The following is an 18,123-nucleotide window of genomic DNA, read 5'->3' on the forward strand; positions in this document are numbered from 1 at the left end:
AGCACCACCTGAATCCCCTCCCCGCACCTTCCTTCGGTCAGAAAAACCAGGCATCTTGATTTCAGCAGTTTTTCAGTTCAAATCAAAGTTTTACCACAGGGGGCTGCAGAGTCCGTCCTCTTTCTAGAGTGTTCCTGGCAGGAGCACCTGACACACGGACTAGTGATGCTGACAGGTCCTGACCGCAGGTTTCTTTCTGCTGCCTTGGGGACAACAGCCCCGTGGGGCACAGCTGAGGCGGCTTTTCTGGGTTTGCTGTTCCCCCATCCCTCACCTCGGTGGTGCCTCCAGGCAGCTGTGTGTGAGATCCTCCTGGCCTGAGGACATTTGTGACGCTTCAAGAGCTCAGGGCAGCGTTGGCTCCGGCCCACACTGAGCCCCAGGATGTGTTGTGCTTGGTCCCGCAGCCCCGATGTGCCCCGCGTCCATCCCACACACAGACGGGTTTCTGTTCACAACCAGCAGACACAGGGGCTGCAAACCCCTCACGGCTGGAGAAACAACACACCTGCAAGTGATAGGACCAGAGGAAACGGCCTCAAGTTGCACCAGGGGAGGTTTAGATTGGATATTAGGAACAATTTCTTCCCCAAAGGGCTGTGGGGCATTGGAACAGGCTGCCCAGGGCAGTGCTGGAGTCACCATCCCTGGAGGGCTGGACAGACGGACATGAGGTTCTCAGGACATGGGGCAGTGCCAGGGGTGGTTATGGTTGGACTCGATGATCCTGAATGTCTTCCAGCTGAAATGATTCTATGATTCTGTTGAAGTCCCTGCTACACCTGTGCTGCACAGGTGGCACAAAGCTGGTCAGCTTGCCCAGTAATGTTCTGTTAAGGTCCCACTCAAACCAGATACCCACATTGTCATTGGTTGGTTTTATAATATGTTATCCATGTGTTGGGCTGGGTCTGAGATGCAAAAGTGCAATACAGTTTAACTGCTGTCCTCCGGACTCGCTTCTTACAGCAGAGTAAAATGAATTATAGATAAGGAGGCAGGATGATGTGAGTCATTTCTGTCAGACCGATGTGTAGAGTGACGCTTATGAATTTTGAAGCTGCTTTGCTTGGAGGTCACCTTGAGCACAGTGTGGATGTGGCAGGATGTATCTTCCCAAAGCCAAGTGCCACTTTGGGTTTCTTTATTTCATGGTTAGGACACTGGCTCTAAGGTTTAATGTTTGTTTTTGTAAAGGTAAAATACTTTGAAGAGGCCAAAAAGAAGACCGAACACTTTCACAAAAACGTACGGCAGCAGTTTCTGAAGGAACAGGAGAGAAAGGTGGCGCGGTGGAAGAAGGCAAGGGACAGGTTCGAAAAATCCCTGGAGGTGCTCAGCCGCAGGGGCGGGAAGCCGTCCGGCCCTTCCACCCACGCTCCGTCTGCCCTCGGAACACGCAGCGGGACCAAGTGACACGTCCCGCGAGCTCCTCCCGCCCCGCGCTCCGGCCGCCGCCGCCAACCCGCGCGGGTTTTCAGCTTGTCCTCAATGAAACCATCGCTCGGTCCTGTCGCAGCAATAAACCAGCACCACCGCTCACCCTCGTATTGCTGCCACTCAGCTTTAAAACGGACGGGGCTGCTGCGGTTAGAGGGCCAGGGGCTGGGGACAATTCGGGGAGTGGCGTGACAGCCACAGGAGCAAACTGGCTCTGCAGAGGACTGGGCTCCTCTGAGCCAACAGAAAAGTGATGTGAAAGGAGCAGAGGTTTTTCCTGGCTCATGCCTTTAGAGAGGATTCAAACAATATGTTTCATGGCTAGTGGGATTTGCAGAAATGTTATCGGAGGTTCAGGGAGCAAAATGAAAAAGGATTGGAGACTTAAGAAGCTTAGGATCAAAAAACCAGAGCTGGAGTATTGAAGGAAGGTGCCTCGAGGCGCTGAAGCAGCGGGTGTCAGCAGCAGATGGGGAGGCGGCTGTAGGCGAGTAGAGGTGACCGGCTTTCTTCTTGGCTTTTCCCAAAGCAGAGACACCCGGAGTAGGCACTGAGCGCCCCGGCAGGACAGGACACGGCTCATCGCGGGGGTGCGTGGAGATTCGCATCATCCGCTCCAGCCCCTGTGCTGCTGCAGCATTAAGTATATTTTGACTAGCTTTGCAAAATATTCATTTAACTTGTTTTTAAAACACTTGTAGTAAAGGAGGTGCTACGGTTTCTCAAGGTGGGCTGGTTGTTCAGCGGTGAGGTTTCCATAACATAAACCTGTTTCACTTGAAATGAAGCGGATCCTTTTTTATGTTTCCCAGTGTCCCTGCAGGAATAAGTGGATGCTGTGAGATTGCTGCCACATCCACACTCAGTTTTGTCTCCCCTGAATTAAAAAATGCTCAGTACCTTCAAGCTATCACCCTCGTTTGGGATTTCTAAAGACAATGTTCCCGATTAATGCGAAAGTCGTACCTCAGACACCAGGACAGCACCCTGGCAATTCACAGTCCAGTGCTCCAGAATCTGGAGGCACCAGGCGTTGCTGATAAAACATTGCTTCGTAGGTTACTGTAAGACTATTTTAAAGAAACAGCAAGCTTTTGCCTAATGCCTGACTCCCAGAAACAGTGATTTTTAAAGTATCTTCTTCCCTAGAGCTTTTTCAATAATTCAGCTGGACTCGGACACATGGCAGCATTACACATGGTGATAACTAAAAATCAGGCTGGAAGGCAAGCCTGACTTTAGGGCAGCACTTTCCACCTCTGGGACACCTCGGCAATAACTCTGCTATGGCCCTGCCTTACGAGGGCTTGCAGCTAACGAAGGCGTCCTCTCCATCTGGCTCCAGAGGATGCTTCACACACACCAGCCAGGTCTCAAAGGGCTCTAGAAACACTGAATAGAAGATCAGCATTTGGCAGCCGCCTCCACCACGCTGCCAGCGGGATCCTGCACCAGCCCTCAGTGACGACATCCAGCTGGAGAAGGAAATGACCACCAGCGATCACTGCCTACCAGCCTTGCATCTGCAGCTTTTGCCAGGAAAGTGTGGATCTGTTGTTCCTTGCTGGACATGACAGGAGATGCCTCTGGTCACACCGGCACCAGTGACAGACTGCTGCCTGCCTACATCGTGTGGCTTGAGTAGCACTGAAACCGCAGAGGAGATGCGTTGAGGTGAAAAGGAAATGCCAACAAGGACAGAAAGTACATTTTGAGAGAGCAGCCTGGAGGTTGTTACCCAGCTGGCCTGTGCTGACCACCCCTGGGGTTTTCCCTGTGGGAAGGTGCTGTGAGAGAAAGCCGAAAGTGCTCCCAGGTCCCGCAGCCCATCTCCGGCTCTCAGCAGCCTGAGTTGTGCAGACCTGCCCTCCACGGCCTTCAGACCCCGCCACAGGTATGCGCTCCGTGGCACGCCAGGGCAGCGAGACTCAGTGTTTAATAACGCCATGTGAAAAAGCAGCCCCTTCAGTGTGTTGTGTACTTACTATCTGGGTAAATTCACCACACATCCCCAGTTCTTGTGTTACGAGAAGCTCGTTCGTTGTCTCCCCGTTTTGTGATTTCAGAGTCCTTGGCTTTGTCGCTTCCCCATCAACATCCTCTCCAATGTCCTTCGTTTCATCCTGGCTCTGCTGTGCAACCAGCCCAGGAGCAGTTCATCCCTGTTGCTACGGTAACAGCTGCATCCATCCATCATCCATCCATCACCCATCCATCATCTATCCATCCATCCATCCATCCATCCATCTATCTCCCAAACGGCACCCACCCTGTGTGCAGGGTCCCCGAGCAGTGCCTGGCACCCTGTGGGGAGGGATATGTCTCTCCCCTCTTGCCGCAGCAGCAGTGGGGATGGGGGCTTTGCCTTACGACGCTTCTCTGTGCAGAGGCTGCAGGGCCAGCGCTCAGCCCCTCTGCGCATCTCCCCGTCCTCCCTGTGCAGTCACAGACCAGTCACCAGTTCTTTCTCCGGTCCACCAGCTCCTGGCAGCACAAGCAGCCCCTGCTCCGTGCTGGGTGCTGTCCCTGATCCCGGCGTGCTCATCGCAGGAGGCAGCCCTTGCACGTCCCCCATATGAAGAGCGCCGGGCATGGGGGGATGCCCGACCCGTTTGCCCTCGCCTGCCTCCTCAGCCTCCTCAGTGGAGCTGTTGGAGAGGGACCATTTGCCAGGGTGGGCTGTGGTGTTTGCTGGTTCCTAGACCGGGCTCTGCAGGGCTGGGTGCAGGCGCTGGTTGAGCCCCAGCTGGGCCAGACCCACTCGTGTTCCTGCTCGGAGGAGCAGGAAGCAGCTGACAGTTGTCTGGGGTGCTAAGACTTGCTGCAGACTCAGCAGGCAGGTGCTGGTCAAAATCACACTCTGATCTCAGTGCTTCGACATCCGCAGGGAGATTTTCCTTTTGCAAAGCTGGTCCTGTCGCTGCCCACAGCTGACTGCAGAGGGTGCTGCTGGCCGAGCCAGTTCCCTCTTCACAGAGCCACAGCATCATTTCGGTTGGAAAAGCCCCTCAAAATCATCAAGTCCAACCGTTCCCCCACCCCTGGCACTGCCCCATGTCCTGAGAACCTCATGTCCGTCTGTCCAGCCCTCCAGGGATGGTGACTCCAGCACTGCCCTGGGCAGCCTGTTCCAATGCCTCACAGCCCTTTGGGGAAGAAATTGTTCCCCACATCCAACCTCAACCTCTCCTGGTGCCACTTGAGCTCACGCTTCTGCCATCCAGCTCCCAGCCCGGGGCTCACAGGCTCCTTGCTCGGCACAGCCAGCTCAGCACCTCCAGCCTTCCCCTTTCTTCCCCCTTTTAAAAGTCAGTTTGCTCAGAGCTTCCAATAACCCCACCACACTTGTCTATTCAGCAAACTCCTTATGGTGAGAACTCAGTGGTTTCTGTGTTCGGGCAGAGCAGATGTGGAGGTGTTGGTGGTTTGATCAGCCCCAGCCCCCTGCCGTGGGGAGCGCCGTGGGCTCCTCCTGCCTTCTCCTGGTCCACAGGCTGCTTGGGAGGGCAACAAAGATGCTGAAGGGAGTGGAGCATCTCCCGTGTGAGGAAAGGCTGAGGGAGCTGGGGCTCTGGAGCTGGACAAGAGGACACTGAGGGGGGACTCATTCCTGGGGATCAATATGGAAAGGGGGAGTGTCAGGAGGATGGAGCCAGGCTCTTCTGGTGACAACCAGTGACAGGACAAGGGGCAATGGGTGCAAACTGGAACACAGGAGGTTCCGCTGGAAGATGAGAAGAAACTTGTTTGCGGTGTGGGTGGCAGAGCCTGGCCCAGGCTGCCCAGGGGGGTTGTGGAGTCTCCTTCTGTGCAGACATTCCAACCCGCCTGGACACCTTCCTGTGTAACCTCATCTGGGTGTTCCTGCTCCATGGGGGGATTGCACTGGATGAGCTTTCCAGGGCCCTTCCAACCCCTCACATTCTGGGATTCTGTGTGATTCTGTGATTCTGTGAGGGAAAGGGCCCTTGGCACAGCCTGGCAAGGTCTGTGTTTTCAGCCAACCCTGGAAGGACACGGAGCTGTGTCAGCACGGTGCCCGTTGCTCGGAACGGGCAATGCCTGGAAGAGAGGGGCTGCCTGCACCTCTCCAGGAGCAGCTAAGCCAGGGCCGTAGGGCAGGTGCATCAAGCTGTGCTTGAATTACCAAAGCAGCCCGGGGCACCGGCACTGACACAAACCCACGTCTGCGCTCCCCGCAGCTCTGGTCCCGGCTTTGGCATGCAGAAACAAGCAGACAGGGTCCGGGCAGGAATGTATCTACAGGCTCTTTCCTCACTGTCGCAGTTTACCCCCAGCCGGCAATCACAACCACGACAGCCGCTCACTCACTCACTCCCCTCCCTGCCCCCAAATCGGGGAGATAATTGAAAGGGAAGGGAGAAAGTAATGGATTGAGATAAACACAGTTTAATAATATAACAAAATATTACTAACATACTACTGTATCTAAAGTGGAAAATAGAATATGAAAGATATGTAACGCAATTCCTCACAAACTCCATCCGCACCGAGCAGCCGGTCCTGCAAAGAGCATCCCGGTCCTGAACCTGAACCTGAACCTGAACCTGAACCTGAACCTGAACATGAACCTGAACCTGATCCTGGGGGAAGAGCCAAAGAGACAGAAAGGCCCCGAGGTCACTGCAAAATGGCAGGAGGGCAAAAGGCTGAACTAAAAAAGCTCCTGCGCGGAACTCCACTGAAACAGAGCAGAATCGGAACAGGTCTCCATCTCCCCAGCCGGAGAATCCAGCTCTTCTTAAATATGAAGGATGGCGCCAATGGTATGGAATATTCTTATGACCGTCAGGGTCTGTCCCATCCATGTCCCCTTCCCAGCTGCCCCACACCTGTGGGCAGAGCTCAGAGGCCTTGGCTCCCAGACCACAACTAAGGTAACAGTAGTTGTTACATTCTCTTTATTCCAAGTCAAAGACACTGCCAATGTACTGACGAAAAAATTAACTCTGTCCTGGGGTGTTATCTTCTTGTTCTCAAACTAAATCCAAACAACAACTGTGCTAGCTATGTGTCGAAGGTTTCGATTGCGGGGTGACAATAAAACCCTGGCAGATGTATAGTTAACCTCACCTTCCCCCTTTTACCCCTCTCTCCCCCCTTCCCACTCAGGACAGGTGATCGGGAGGGAAAGAAGGACAGAGAGAAGAGAGTTGGAAAAATTAAAAATGTTTTACTAATGGTACTGATAAAATAGAGAAAATAATACAAAATATACAAAAGCGATCTGGAAAGTCCCAGCAACTGCAGAGCCGGCAACCAAAGTCCTGGACTGGACTATGCAGCCAACCGGAGCTGGATTCAGTCTGTCACTAGGCCTCAGTTCACAGGGACGACTCGCAAGGTCCTCTGATAATGTCACCATAAGGAAAAGGGATGAAAAAAGGGAAGGGGCGAGATCCTCGTGATCTCCCACTTTTATATGAGGTATTCACGTGAATGGGATGTTATACTCCCTTAGTCAGTTTCTTGGTCACCTGTTTCTTGTTGCCCCTCTCACAAGATGTGAATCTGTCCTTATCAATAACTTTGCATTCCATTGCTAGGTTTACCAAAACATGTATCTGGTTCTCCAGGAAAATGCAGCTCATATGAAGCTTTAGCTGACAGGCAAATTCACTGCAAGAGAAACTTGTTTTTAACAAAACCAGGACACCACGAAAAAGGTTTCTAACTGCATGAGGAAAACCAGCACGCTCACCCCAGAGGCTCCGAGGGGAGAAGGAGCTGACAGCGTGGTTCGGCACTCTGTGCGGTGCTCATGGGTGCTCCGGGGCAGGGACACAACAGGCAGGTGACAGTGGGGACACAAGAGGCAGGTGACAGTGGGGACACAACAGGCAGGTGACAGCGGGGACACAAGAGGCAGGTGACAGCAGGTGGGTTTGTTTCAGCCCCGTCACAGGGCAGCGCTGCCTGCGCTTGGTTTGGCAGGCAGCTCCCCCGCCTGCCCACGTCCCCGTGCTCAGACTGCAAATGTAATAATCAACAGTGTCTGCTCACCGAGCGCTGAATCACAGGAGCCTGCACTGACCTGGAGCAAACTCTGTGAACCCTTGAGATGAACGTGCAGCTGAAGAGCAATCGCTCCTGTGTGCCTCTGTCGAGACCAGCACTGCAGCTTCACTGAGCTTGGTTTATATGTGTGCTGCATTGTTATCCATGGCTGCATGGGGCTGGTAGGAAACGGCCCGAGAAGCAAAATGTGAGCTGCTGGGACAACTCCTGTGCCAGAGCTGTGTTCCTGCCCGAAGCCACGGAGGAGGCAGGACTAGTGTCGGCTCTTCACAGTGGTTGGCGTTCACCCTGATGTCCTTGTCAGGAAAAGAAGCAGGTCTCAAAGTCTCCGGGGCTGCTTCTCTGCTGTGACAATGCTGTCTGCGCTGGGGGAAACACCGGTGGAGGGCACGTCGCCTTTGTAATCTTGTGGCCCTGCTGTGCTTAAATCTCATGTCTCCTCGTCACCCCACTGCCTAGAAATCACGGACCTGCTGGATCTGGATCCAGCACAATCAAAGGTCTGACCTGCCAAATTAGAGCATGAGAAGTTGTTTCTGGACAGCTCTGTGCTTTGGCTGGAGGCTGAGGGGACAGCCTGTCCCCAGCTTGCAGTTAGAGCTGCCCCTTCACAGAATCCCAGAATGTCAGGGGTTGAAGGGCCCTGGCAAGCTCATCCAGTGCAATCCCCCCATGGAGCAGGAACACCCAGATGAGGTTACACAGGAAGGTGTCCAGGCGGGTTGGAATGTCTGCACAGAAGGAGACTCCACAACCTCCCTGGGCAGCCTGGGCCAGGCTCTGCCACCCTCACCGGGAACAAGTTTCTTCTCATATTTAAGTGGAACCTCCTGTGTTCCAGTTTGCACCCATTGCCCCTTGTCCTGTCACTGGTTGTCACCAGAAGAGCCTGGCTCCATCCTCCTGACACTCCCCCTTTCCAGATTGATCCCCAGGAACGAGTCCCCCCTCAGTCTCCTCTTGTCCAGCTCCAGAGCCCCAGCTCCCTCAGCCTTTCCTCACACGGGAGATGCTCCACTCCCTTCAGCATCTTGGTGGCTGCGCTGGACTCTCTCCAGCAGTTCCCTGTCCTGCTGGAACTGAGGGGCCACAACTGGGCAGCCCTTGTCCCCACAGCTGGCTGGGGCTGTCCCAGGTCGGGGTTTGTGCCGGTAGCTCCTGTCCCTGCCAGCCCCGCGGTCCCGCTCTGCAGGGACAGGCAGCAGCCTGGGCATACATGGGTATCCTCTCATCCATCCCTGGAGGTGCGAGGCCTTAAATTCTGGCCCTGGTGATCCCACCGCATCTCCCATCACCAGACCCCCATTTGCTTTGTGTAGGGAAATAATTAATAACTGGTGACGTGCTGGACCAGTGATCAGTCCCCAGTGCTGGGGATTTATTCCCAGGCTCAGACGTGCTATGCAGAGAAATAACTGGAACTGCTCATATGGGGAAAGCCCGTGCGGTGCTGGGCTGGATGGGACTGGGGACAAGGCTGTCCATGAGCTTTGTGCTCACTCCTGACCCAAAGACAGAGACAGCGTGACCGGGAGCCCGGGCTGGAAGTTAAGGAATTACTGGAGAGAGTCCAGCACAGGGACACAGAGATGCTGAGGGGTCTGGAGCATCTTTGTGATGAGGAGACACTGAGAGAGCTGGGGCTGTTGAGCTGGAGAAGAGAAGCTGAGAGGGATCTGATCCATGGATCAATAGCTCAGGGTGGGTGTCAGAGGATGGACCAGACTCTGTTCAGTGGTGCCCAACGCCAGGGTGAGGGGCAACGGGCACAGACTGAAACACAGGAGGCTCCATGTGAACATGAGCAGAAACTTGTTTGCTGGGAGGTGCCAGAGCCTGGCCCAGGCTGCCCAGAGCGGGTGTGGAGTCTCCTTCTCTGAGACGTTCAAACCGCCTGGACCCACCTGTGTGATCTGCTCTGTGACCCTGCGTGAGCAGGGCTGGGCTGGGGATCTGCAGAGCTCCTGCAACGCAGCCAGCCTGGGATCCTGTGAATATTTCTCCATTAAAGTCTCCAAGCATCTTATTGCACCACGGAAGTTTTCTTGCATCACAGTGCACTGAACGAACACTGGAAGTCGGGTTTGAGCAGTTGGGAAATTCGCTTCAAGCTGTAACTCGTCCTTGTCTTGGTGAGCGCTGTCCGTGTGGAGGTCACTGGCTTTGCTTTCCCTCTGGGCCACACGGTTAACTCTTGTGTTCCTGGTGCCCCACGGCAACACCCATGAGATCATACAGACAGAAAGGGACCTGGGGGTGCTAATTGACAGGAAGCTCAACATGAGCCAACAGTGTGCCCAGGTGGCCAAGAAGGCCAACGGTATCCTGTCCTGTATCAAAAACAGCGTGGTCAGCAGGACAAGGGAAGTGATCCTTCCCCTGTGCTCTGCATTGGGGAGGCCACACCTGGAGTATTGTGTTCAGTTCTGGGCCCCTCAGTTCAGGAAAGACATTGAAGTGCTGGAGCAGGTCCAGAGAAGAGCAACACGACTGGTGAAGGGACTTGAACATAAGACCTATGAGGAGAGGCTGAGGGAGCTGGGCTTGTTTAGTCTGGAGAAGAGGAGGCTTAGAGGTGACCTCAGCACTCTCTATAACTACCTGAAGGGAAGTTATAGCCAGGTGGGGATTGGTCTCTTCTCCCAGGCAGTTAGCAATAGGACAAGGGGCCATGGGCTTAAACTCTACCAGGGGAAATTTAGGCTGGATATTAGAAAGAAATTCTTTACAGAGAGAGTGATCAGGCATTGGAATGGCTGCCCAGGGAGGTAGTGGACTCGCCGTCCCTGGACGTTTTTAAACTGAGATTGGACATGGCACTTAGTGCCATGATCTAGTAAACGGACTAGAGTTGGACCAAGGGTTGGACTCAATGATCTCTGAGGTCTCTTCCAACCCAGTCGATTCTGTGATTCTGTGATTCTGTGATCTTTGCAGAAAACAGATGGCCCCCGGACACTGAGCCCAGGGCAGGGCTGGTGCTCGGCTTGCACGGGCCAATGTGTCCTTTGCAAACGTCGCTAATTCACAGGTAACCAACTATTATAAATGGGCACGTGCAGCTTCAGCATTTTAATCAGCAGGAGTTTATTAACATTTTTACGGTCCTGAATGCAGAGTGCTATAAAATCAGTCTTCTTTAAGAGTACATTTACAGTAATTTCTTGGCTGCTGGTGTTCTGACATTTTAAATCGCCATCAGACTCTATATTCTGCCTGATTTAATATCTCATCTTGATCTGGATTTCCGTAATCCCAGCCTGCCCAAATCGTGTGAACACGCAGCGTTCCCAGAGGGAGCTCCTGCTGTCCTGTGCGCTCCCCGCACCAGGGCCCACGGCACGTGTCACCCCGTGGTGCTGTGGGTGGCTCCGCTGCTGGTTCCCTCGTCCTCCCCACACCCCGTCTGTCTGTCTGTCCTGCGGGCAGCTGGCGGCCCAGCCTGTCCGGGCTCCTGGGCACCCCCTCACTGACACACTCCCCATACTTCATTATTGCTCTTTTATGAGTGGCCAGGGCCCAGGAGACTTGATCTTGAGGGGTGTAAAGTTTATTTTTGGACTCTCGGGAATGAGAATCTCTCAGACCTGGAGAAGGCTCGAGAAGACCTTATTGTGGCATTTCTGAACTTAAAAGGGACTCATAAGGGAGACGGGGACAGACTTTTGAGCAGGGCCTGTTGTGATAGGACAAGGGGTGATGGTTTTAATCTAAAGGAGGGAGATTCAGGCCAGACATGAAGAAGAAATTGTTGCCCTGAGGGTGGTGAGAGCCTGGCCCAGGTTGGCCAGAGAGGTGGTGGCTGAACCATCCCTGGAGACATCCCAGGCCAGGCTGGACGGGGCTCTGAGCAACCTGAGCTGGTGCAGATGCCCCTGCTCATGGCAGGGGGGGCACTGGGGGAGCTGGGAGGGTCCCTCCAACCCAAACTGTTCTATGAGTCTGTGATTCTTTGCATTGGCAGGGAGCACAGACAGAACGCTGCGGTGTGCACGCACTGCTCAGGGTGCCTCTTGCTCCCGCACAGCTGCCACAGAAACAGAGCAGGACCCGCCGCCTCGCTGCCCCGCTCTCCTCCAGCAGCCCGTGGCTTCCGCCGCCAAAACGGCGACCCACCCCCTCCGTCCTGCTCGCCGCGGTCGAGCTTCTCATTGGACAGCGCTGCTGCCCATCAAGCGAGCGGCGGCGCTGAGTTGTTGGCGCCGTAGGGGGCGGGGCAGACGCCGGTGGCCATAGGCTGTCGGGAGAAGCCCCGCCCCCTTGGCGGTTGCCGAGCAACCGGAGGACTCTGGCGCGGCCTGGCCGGGGGCGGAGGCGAGTGGGATGGGGATCGGGATCGGGATCGGTTTCGGGACTGAGGGCAATGCAGGGACCGGAGGCAGCCTGGAACCGACACCCCCCGGGAGCCGACCCCTGAGATACTACCCCCCACCCCCCGGGATCCCCGCTGTCCCGCCAGCCCCGGGCCTCTCCTCAGAGGCGCCCCCGGATCTTCCTGCCCCGGCCCCCGGCCTCCTGCCCCACACTCGGGGGGTTCCCTTTGGACCTCTGACCCTCCCACGAGCGGGGGATTCCTGGGTTCCCCCGGCATGCCCACCTGTGTCCCCTCACTGTCCCCACCAGCACAGCCCCTCCAGGCACCCACGTCCCCTCTCCCCCCCACCCCTGGTTCCTGGATGGAGGAGCGTGTGCCAGCCCTGCCCTGCCCAGCGCTCTGGGCACCGCCGAGCTGCGGCCGTGCCTCCACACTGCTCTGAGAAGCGCTCGGGAGCCTTCTCCCCACCACCCTGCTCTCCTCCCTCCCCGTGGGTGTTTAACGGGCTCTCTGGGACACACACCAGGTCTGGTGCACGACCCCACGTCCTGACCTGTGTCCAGACCTGGGGAGAACTCATCGAATCTCCCACGTTTTCCCAAATCACGTTGTTTCCTTAATGTTGTCACCACATTTTCCTTTTAGAGACAGAATACGAGGCAGAAGAATATGTGACGGAAGCAGCAGAGATGCTCTCTGACTGAGTCCCACCTTGTGTAGGAGATGTTGTATCCTTTCTAGACCTCAAACCACCCAACTCACAGGTGTTTACCTGAAGCCATGGCAACTGGGGTCCCAGCTGTGTGCCGAGTATCATCACAGGATGGGAAGCAGAGAAACAAGCCCCCGCTGGAGGACACAGCCGCTCCAGAGAAGGCGACGAGCACGTCAAATGCCACAAAGACATTAGATCCACGTCAGTTAAAACCCGATAGCATTGAGACAGAAAGAATCACAACTGTCTTGGATGAGACGATTGCCAAGCTGGAGCTGAGCAGTTTAATCCAACGTATTGTCAACAGTCTGGATATATTTGCCGATATGCTGGGACCGGAGATCACAAACAAGCTGATGGAGCACCAAAAGCTTTCAAACGACATTGAGCACCTGCTCGCCCGCTCTGAGGAAGGGGACACCCTGAGAGCTGAGGAGCAACGGGGCTGTGTCTGCTCGCTAGAGCAGCGTTTCAGCCGTTCTGTTAGAGACATCCTGAGGCTCTTGCTGGCCAACCCTTCGCTTTGCCAGGCTCTGAAACAGGAATCCTGGGTGAGAGAGTCACCAGCTGAAGAGTTTATCAAAGCCTTTGGGCAGTTCAGGAATTTAATGCTTGAGAGACTCCTGACTAGTCCCAAGGAAGAGGAAGAACGGATCCAGTTCATGCAAGACATCTCCCTGCGGGTTAAGAAAACCTCCGAAACAGTCAGGGTTTTAAAGGCAGAAGTGGCAGCAGCGATGCAGACTAGAGAGGAGGAGGTATGATGTTGTGGCGCTGTGTTTCCAACAAAGCGTTACTGAAGCAAAACTTTGGTCAGCTAAAAAACAACCCCTTCCCTGCAGACCCTAAAGAGGAGGTTTCAGAAATTATTTCTAAACCAGATACAGATTTTAAAGATACTATTTTCACTGTAAAATAGAATGAAAAATGCTTATTGCATTCTACATTTTTTTAAACTTGAATTCGGCTCCATTTTAACCTGTTTTCACTGGTGAACTTGAATGACACAAGCCACTGAGTTTAAAAAGGAGCTGCAGGACAGGCACAAATTGCTGCGGCAGCGTTTTGGCAGCGCCGCAGTGTCAGCTGCCAGCACGAGGCTCCGCTCACTGCTGATGAAATGACAAAAAGTCATCGCAGGCAGAGAATGCTCTGATTAAAATCCATTTTTAATATCTGTTCTGCCTTCGCTCTTGCTTAATGTTTCTGTGACTTCTGACTCCGTAATACTGGCTGCCGTAGAGCATTTGTGATTAATAAGCGATTATACAAAGTGTTCGTTTTTCCAGCAAAGGCCACTGAGGTGCAGATAACCCAGCGGGCACTTCCCAGGCTGTGTCTGTGGGCGCGTGGGCTGTGCCAGCATCCAGCCCCGGCCTCCTGACAAGCAACCCTTTGTTCTACACGTACGCTTCTCTCTCCTTTCTGCGAGAGGGCTCGCAGGGGACGCGTCTGCCATGCGCTGGCTGCGCTGAATGGTGCTAACGGGGACAAGGGGCTGCTCTCCCCACTCCCTCCGCCCCTCGGAGATCCGTCACTCGAGGTGTTTGAGACTTTTCTGTGCCGTTTGGCAGCTTGTCCAGGGCATCGTGAATGAATCTGGTCCCAGCTGAGGATTTCTCTCGCCGCCAGTGCACTGAGCTGCATTGCCAGGACAGTCACTCGGAGCCGAATCCAAACCCAACGGAGACACAGGGATGGTTCCAGTGGCTCTAATTTTGGCTTTTCCTCAGTTGGCACTGCCATCTAGTCTCTCTATGGCTTGTTCGTTCTCCACCTTCATTCACAGGCTGACAAAGGAGCAGCAGGGGAGGGTTTTCCCAAGCAACTTGCGTAAATCTAACGCTGTTCCCTCAGCCAGCAGGTCCCTGTCACTACCCAAGGGCTGGGGTCTCTCCTTCGATCTCCTCCACCTTTGCAAGGGCTTCTTACTATTCCTGTGCACCTTACACCTCACCAGCACTTCTCAATGGTATTTCTTTCTCTTATTTTCTGGGTCTAGATTGACAAGAGGGTCAATATGGTCCAAGACCTCAAAACCAGCATGCAAGATCTGGCTGAAGACAGCAAGGCCAACATCCAGCAGATCGAGCAGGAAGGAAAAAGACAGCAAGAAGAGGAGCTGGAAGTCTTCCAGGCCAGGTCTGCCATGCTAGAGGAGGAGGCTCAGGAGCTGGAAGCACAACTTGATGCACTTATAGTGGAGCATCGAGCATCAGAGCTGGCTCTCAGAAAGGTAAACAGGAGGCGAGCTCTAGAACCGGAGATTTAAACCCCTTTGTGGTGCTGTCAGGTCTGGCTGCTGCCTGCTGCAGGTAATGACTTGGTTCCTGCTGTAACAGCTGCTGGCAGGATGCACATGCTGGTTGTCAGCGTCCCTGCTCCATCCTCGCGCTCCGCTGATTCCAGCGAGCGCAGCCCTGCAGTGACGGCGGGGCAGGCGCCTGCGCACGGGTCCTGGTCCTGCCCGTGGGCTCAGCTCCAAAAACCCCTCACCCAGCGCTGGGACTGAGCGCCCGAGAGGTTGTGCTGCAGTCAGAGCGCAGAGCGGCAAGGCTACAGCGAGACAGGCACGGCCTGTGTTAGGAAGGGATTTGGTGTGGGCTAAGCAGAGCAAACAGTATTGTCTGTATATAAAGCCAGCTTGTAGAGCTGACTGTCGTATTCGAGGTTGAGCGCAGCTGGATCTTGCGATCTTCCTGCTCTCTCTGGCACTTTGTGAAGACACAAGCCAAGGATTTGGGTTGAATGAGAGGGAAATGGGGTTTATCACAGTGTGAGCAGGTAGAGGGGGAGAGAGGAGCAGCGGGCAGGCTCAGGCACCAAGAGCTCTGCCCTGAGCTCAGCCTGCTGGGACACAGGGCACAGAGAACACAGAACTGGAAAAAGAGCATATTTTCCCCTCATTTTGCTCCTACTTGGCATTTATCTCCCGCAGGGCAGGACGCACACACAGGTAAGGGTGCACTGCATGACGTAAAGCAAAGCGCCAGTGTGGCCAGGCACTGAGAAAGCACCAAATGCAAGTTAGAGCTGCAGTACAAAACCCCAAATCCACCCAATTACACCCCCTTTGAGGAAGGGGCTTTATCGGGCGGTTTCCTCCGAGGCTGCAGGCCTGGCAGAGCTTGTTGAGCTCATCCTAAGGCTCAGGCAGGCTGAGATTTACTGACCACAGAGGTCACCTCTCCCACTCCTCCGCGTGAGTGCTGGCCCTGGGTGGCCCCAGGCTGTACTTGTGGTCCAGACAGCAGAGGTCTGAGCTCATGGTGGCTCTGGGGACACCCTGGGACAGCGTCACACAGGAAATCCTGTGGCACTTGTGCTGATCTTCCTCTTGATGATTCCACAGAGCACTCACGTGGCAGCTTGGGGTAAACTGTCTGTAGTGGGTTATACTGCAGTATAGCCACTGTTAAACTGTTGTACAGCTAGAAATACCTCTTTGGTTTAAAAAGCTCCATCTTTTGGGTACTTCCTGTCCCGCTTTCAAGTTTAGAGGTCTTCTATTCCTTCTATTTTAGAGTGGTTGCCCCAGCTTAACAATGACTTGCCACATTCCATCAAACGTGTTCATTTCCTACCGCAGAACACACTTCTCAGACATGTTTCAACCCTCAGCCCTCTCCCAGCGTCACGTTGTAAATGAAATAAGGCCCTTTTGGCCTTGGGGAATGTCCCATGGGACTCCCCAAACCAGGGCAAAATAAAGATGTGTCAGCTGAAGGAAACTTGCCACAGGGAGGAGGTGTTACACGCACATATAATGGTGCTGGGGCTCGAAGCTGCACTGTTCTCTAGCTCCGGCTACTTTTTACCAGGCTGTGGGTGCCTGCAAGGAACCTCTCGTCTTGTGTTTCAGAGAATCTGCAGAGCAGAGATGGAAATTGCGAACTGGGTCCACAAATATGACGCAGACATGGCAGAAAAACAGGTATCCACTGTAAAGTGCTTTGCTCTCCCATGAGGCGCTATGTACAGGTAGATTCCTGTCCAAAGGGCTCTCACACAGCAAGTGCGGGGCAGTTTTCCATCCAGAACAAGTAGAGGCTTTAGAGGAAAGCCAACTTTGTCCTGCCTGGAGTTCAGCTGTTCGCTGCTGCTTTCACTTTTTCTGAAGTTACAACCACTGCTACGTCCCACGGTATTTGGGGACAAGTGAGTGGCCATGTTCATCAGACAGGCCCACCTGATGCTAAAGATGATGCAGGTTGTTCAGTTTTGATTCAATCCCGTTGCCCCGTCTGGTGTCCAAATCACACTCCTGCTCCTGCTGGTTCCCTCGAGAGGCTGAGAATCCGAACAGCCCATGTCCCGCTGCCTTGGCGTCCAGCCTCACCACAATGGGCTGGAACCACACCAACACCCCCGGCCCCGCTTGCTTTCCTCTTCTTGCCCTGTTCACGGGAAGGGTAAGAGCTGCTGGATCACTCACAAAGCAGAATGTAGGGAGCTGGCTCCTGATTGTAAGAATTCTCCCCACCCACCTTGTGAGGTATTTAACAATGTGATTATTTGGGTTTTATGTCTGCTGGGTGGCTGGAGCTCCACATCAGATTTGGGGCAGATACACATCTCCTAATCTCCCACCCCTGTGCGGCTTCTTCAAAGGCGTTAGGAAAGGGATAAACTGCCGCTGAGCTGGGAAATACAGTAACACCCTTAAACCCACCTGTCCCTGGGCTTTTCCCGGATGATGTGGTCTGGCTCTTCCTGTGCTCCCAACAACAGCTTATCAGCTGGGCTTGGGCCACTCACCTGAACAGCTTCTTAGCAAGGTGTTAGCTTAGGCTCAGCCTTACCCAAACACAGCGATACTGTGCTCAGAGCACAGGAAGGAGGGGCTCTGACCCACGTGTGTTACTGCTCCGGATTCCCAGCTGGGGGAGGATGCCGTCTGGGACACAGGGAGAGCTGGAGAGTATTTTTCAGAGGGGCATGAAGATACCAGCACCTGGCGCCTCGTGAAATCCCCTGGGTACTGGGCACATGGCTCTGAAAGGCTCAGCTCAGCTCCCAGTCCTGGTTCTGCCTGGATTCGGGGTGGGTTTAGGAAGCCTTTCCTGGGGATGGACAGGGAGGAGCTGCTGGATGCCCTCAGGATTGCTGTACTCGCTCTCTGCTGTCTTGCCAGGCTGAGTATGAGGAGGTTGAAGCTGCTTACAACGAGGAGAAGGCCCAGCTGGCCTGTCTGACAGAGAAGCGTGATCTGCTTCTTCAAGAGTATTCCGAGATTCAGGAGGAGCGCAGGAGACTTAAGGAGAAGGAGGAGGAGGCGTTGAAGGAGTTGAACATCAAGACCCGAGCTGCCACCTGCATCCAGGCCTACTGGAAAGGCTACTTGGTCCGGTCCCTCTACAGGTCCAAGAAGAAGGGCAAGGGCAAGGGAAAGGGAAAGGGCAAGAAGACCAAGAAATAAAGCATCAGTTTTTTAATTTATCCGCCTGGCAAAGCTACTGGCCCTGCTGGGGCTGAGCTCTTCCAGATACAGGCATTAGATCTGAGAGAGCATTTGCATTAAGGCTCAAGCTCACAGAATCCCAGAATCCCAGAATGCCAGGGGTTGAAGGGCCCTGGAAAGCTGATCCAGTGCAATCCCCCCATGGAGCAGGAA

The 18,123-nt window shown here is 54.3% G+C and overlaps 1 protein-coding gene across 1 annotated transcript; it reads left to right on the forward strand.

The window, feature by feature from the left end:
- Nucleotides 1-11,709: 11,709 nt before the first annotated feature.
- IQCD (IQ motif containing D) lies at nt 11,710-17,948 on the forward strand. The gene is made up of 5 exons (XM_065033971.1): nt 11,710-11,793; nt 12,440-13,267; nt 14,512-14,745; nt 16,372-16,443; nt 17,644-17,948. The coding sequence occupies exons 2-5, from the start codon at nt 12,575-12,577 to the stop codon at nt 17,926-17,928; spliced, it is 1,284 nt and encodes a 427-aa protein (XP_064890043.1). The 5' UTR covers nt 11,710-11,793; nt 12,440-12,574; the 3' UTR covers nt 17,929-17,948.
- The last annotated feature ends 175 nt before the right edge of the window (nt 17,949-18,123 follow it).

Source organism: Columba livia, chromosome 17 (genome assembly GCF_036013475.1).
Source record: "Columba livia isolate bColLiv1 breed racing homer chromosome 17, bColLiv1.pat.W.v2, whole genome shotgun sequence".
Taxonomy (NCBI): Eukaryota; Metazoa; Chordata; class Aves; order Columbiformes; family Columbidae; genus Columba; species Columba livia.